General features: G+C 53.8%; 1 protein-coding gene across 1 annotated transcript; it reads right to left on the bottom strand.

The window, feature by feature from the left end:
* Positions 1-958: 958 nt before the first annotated feature.
* Positions 959-1456, bottom strand: LOC146719839 (uncharacterized). Its single transcript, XM_085489450.1, has one exon. The coding sequence runs from the start codon at positions 1454-1456 to the stop codon at positions 959-961; it is 498 nt and encodes a 165-aa protein (XP_085345576.1).
* Between the last annotated feature and the right edge of the window lie 381 nt (positions 1457-1837).

The raw sequence follows: 1837 nt of genomic DNA, 5'->3' as shown, positions 1-1837 counted from the left end.
GGGACCCTGTGATATTGCAGGGCCTCCCCCACCCGGTGCCACGGCAGGGTGTTGAAGGCATTCAATATATCTAGAGATACCGTTAACAACACCCCGCCCTCCCTCGTTACGGCCTGCGAAACCGAGCGAACTTGCGATATTGCATCAACTGTTGATCGCCCGGCCCGGAAGCCGTATTGTCTTTCGTTTAAATTCGGACCCTCCCGGGACAGATGGTGGACGAGGCGAGCCGCGATTACTCTTTCGAGTATTTTTCCCGCCTCGTCCAGCAGGCATATAGGCCTGTACGCCGAGGGCGGTTCCTTGTGTTTGCCCTCCTTAGGAATCAGAACGATTGATGCCTTCTTCCATACCTGGGGAAAGGTGCCCGTCCTGAGACACTCATTATATAGGTGCCTCATGGGCTCTGCAAGCTCTTTATAGGCGAGGGCCCATAATTTTCCATGGATGCCGTCAGGTCCTTTTTTTTTTTTTTGACGCTGGGGAAACCGTCATGGTACCACGCACCCCCGAGTAGAGGTGCGGGTTATGTGGGACTTCTTGTTCCCCTTGACCGAGCCACGAATGGTTCGACTAGGGGGCCCAAGTCCTACCTTACTAAAACCCCAGCGGGTGTTCATCCCGGACGTTGGATGGGGGACGGCGAGGATGCCAGTTTCCTATGCCGTTCCGCCGCTCCCCCATGCCGTCAGGTCCTGGGGCTTTCCCCTTCTTGATTTTCCTGACGGCATCCCGGATCTCTCCTCTCGTGACCCCCATTTCTGTCTCATCCCACTCCTGTTCCCTCGTTTGTATAGGGTTTGTTGTGTCATCCCCTTGAGGGAATAGGGCGCTGATTATATTTTGAACAGGGGTCTAGTGACTCCGTTATTGGTGCCATTCTTCCTTTCAGTTTATTTAATACTATTTTGTAGGGACGGCCCTACGGGTCCTCATCCAGGGAAGAGATTAACTCTTCCTAGGCCCTCGCCTTCGCCTTCGCTTTGCGGATGGAGGCGCGCAGGGCGTTTCTTCTATTTCGATATGCGTTCCACGCGTCCTCCAATCCTTCGGGATCTGATAGCGCGTGCCTCTGCCTCCTTTTAACATTCATCCTGGCCTGGTCGGAAGACCGCCGCAATTCGGCAATGTCCTCCGACCACCAGTACGCATGTTTAAGAGACCGGGTTTTAACTCTGGGCATGGCGACATCGCTGGCTTGTTGCATCACGTTATTCAGCCATGCCCTATGTGCTTCCAAATCCCCGGTCTCCCCCTCCTTTATTAAAAGCGCAGCATTTATTGCTGCCATAAATATGTCCTTGTCGAGCTTCCTGAGGGCCCATCTTTTGGAGCTGGCCTCTATCATCCGGCGGCGCTCCGCGACCTTTTTTGTTGTGGTGACGACAGAGATCTCTATATACCTATGATCCGATAGTGTTTCTATCTCTGTCGCCACCCTCCAACTCCGTGCCATCCTAATTGCAGAGCGGGTCATCCATGTAAGGTCTACCCGCCCCGCATACGCACACACGTGTTCTTGCGTCCTTCGTTTAGGAGTATAAGGTCGCATTGCGCCGCCCAATCACTGACTTCGCCCCCCCGCCAGTTGGTGCGCGGGGAACCCCATGCCGCTGATTTGGCATTAAAGTCTCCCGCTATTATTATCAGACGGGGGTGGTGCTTCGCGATCTGCCGCTCCAGAGTCCTGAGTCTCCCGCCAAAATCTCTATTTTCTAAGCTTGGCGGGATATATATATCTATTACTACGAAAGGCCCCCAGGAAGCTACTACAAATCCCCTCCCCGCTTCGATAATATCTAGGGGAGGGGAGTCGCGCATGTTCCTTCTGATGATT

This window comes from Nylanderia fulva, unplaced genomic scaffold, assembly GCF_048542155.1.
Source record: "Nylanderia fulva isolate GAGA-0341 unplaced genomic scaffold, ASM4854215v1 Scaffold84, whole genome shotgun sequence".
NCBI lineage: Eukaryota > Metazoa > Arthropoda > Insecta > Hymenoptera > Formicidae > Nylanderia > Nylanderia fulva.
The sequence above is the reverse complement of the archived record's forward strand: the minus strand, read 5'-3'. Positions and strand labels throughout refer to the sequence as shown.

What these genes read in the sequence shown, in the direction of transcription:
- LOC146719839 (XM_085489450.1), bottom strand. Translation starts at nt 1,456, where the DNA reads ATGGCACGGAGTTGGAGGGTGGCGACAGAGATAGAAACACTATCGGAT.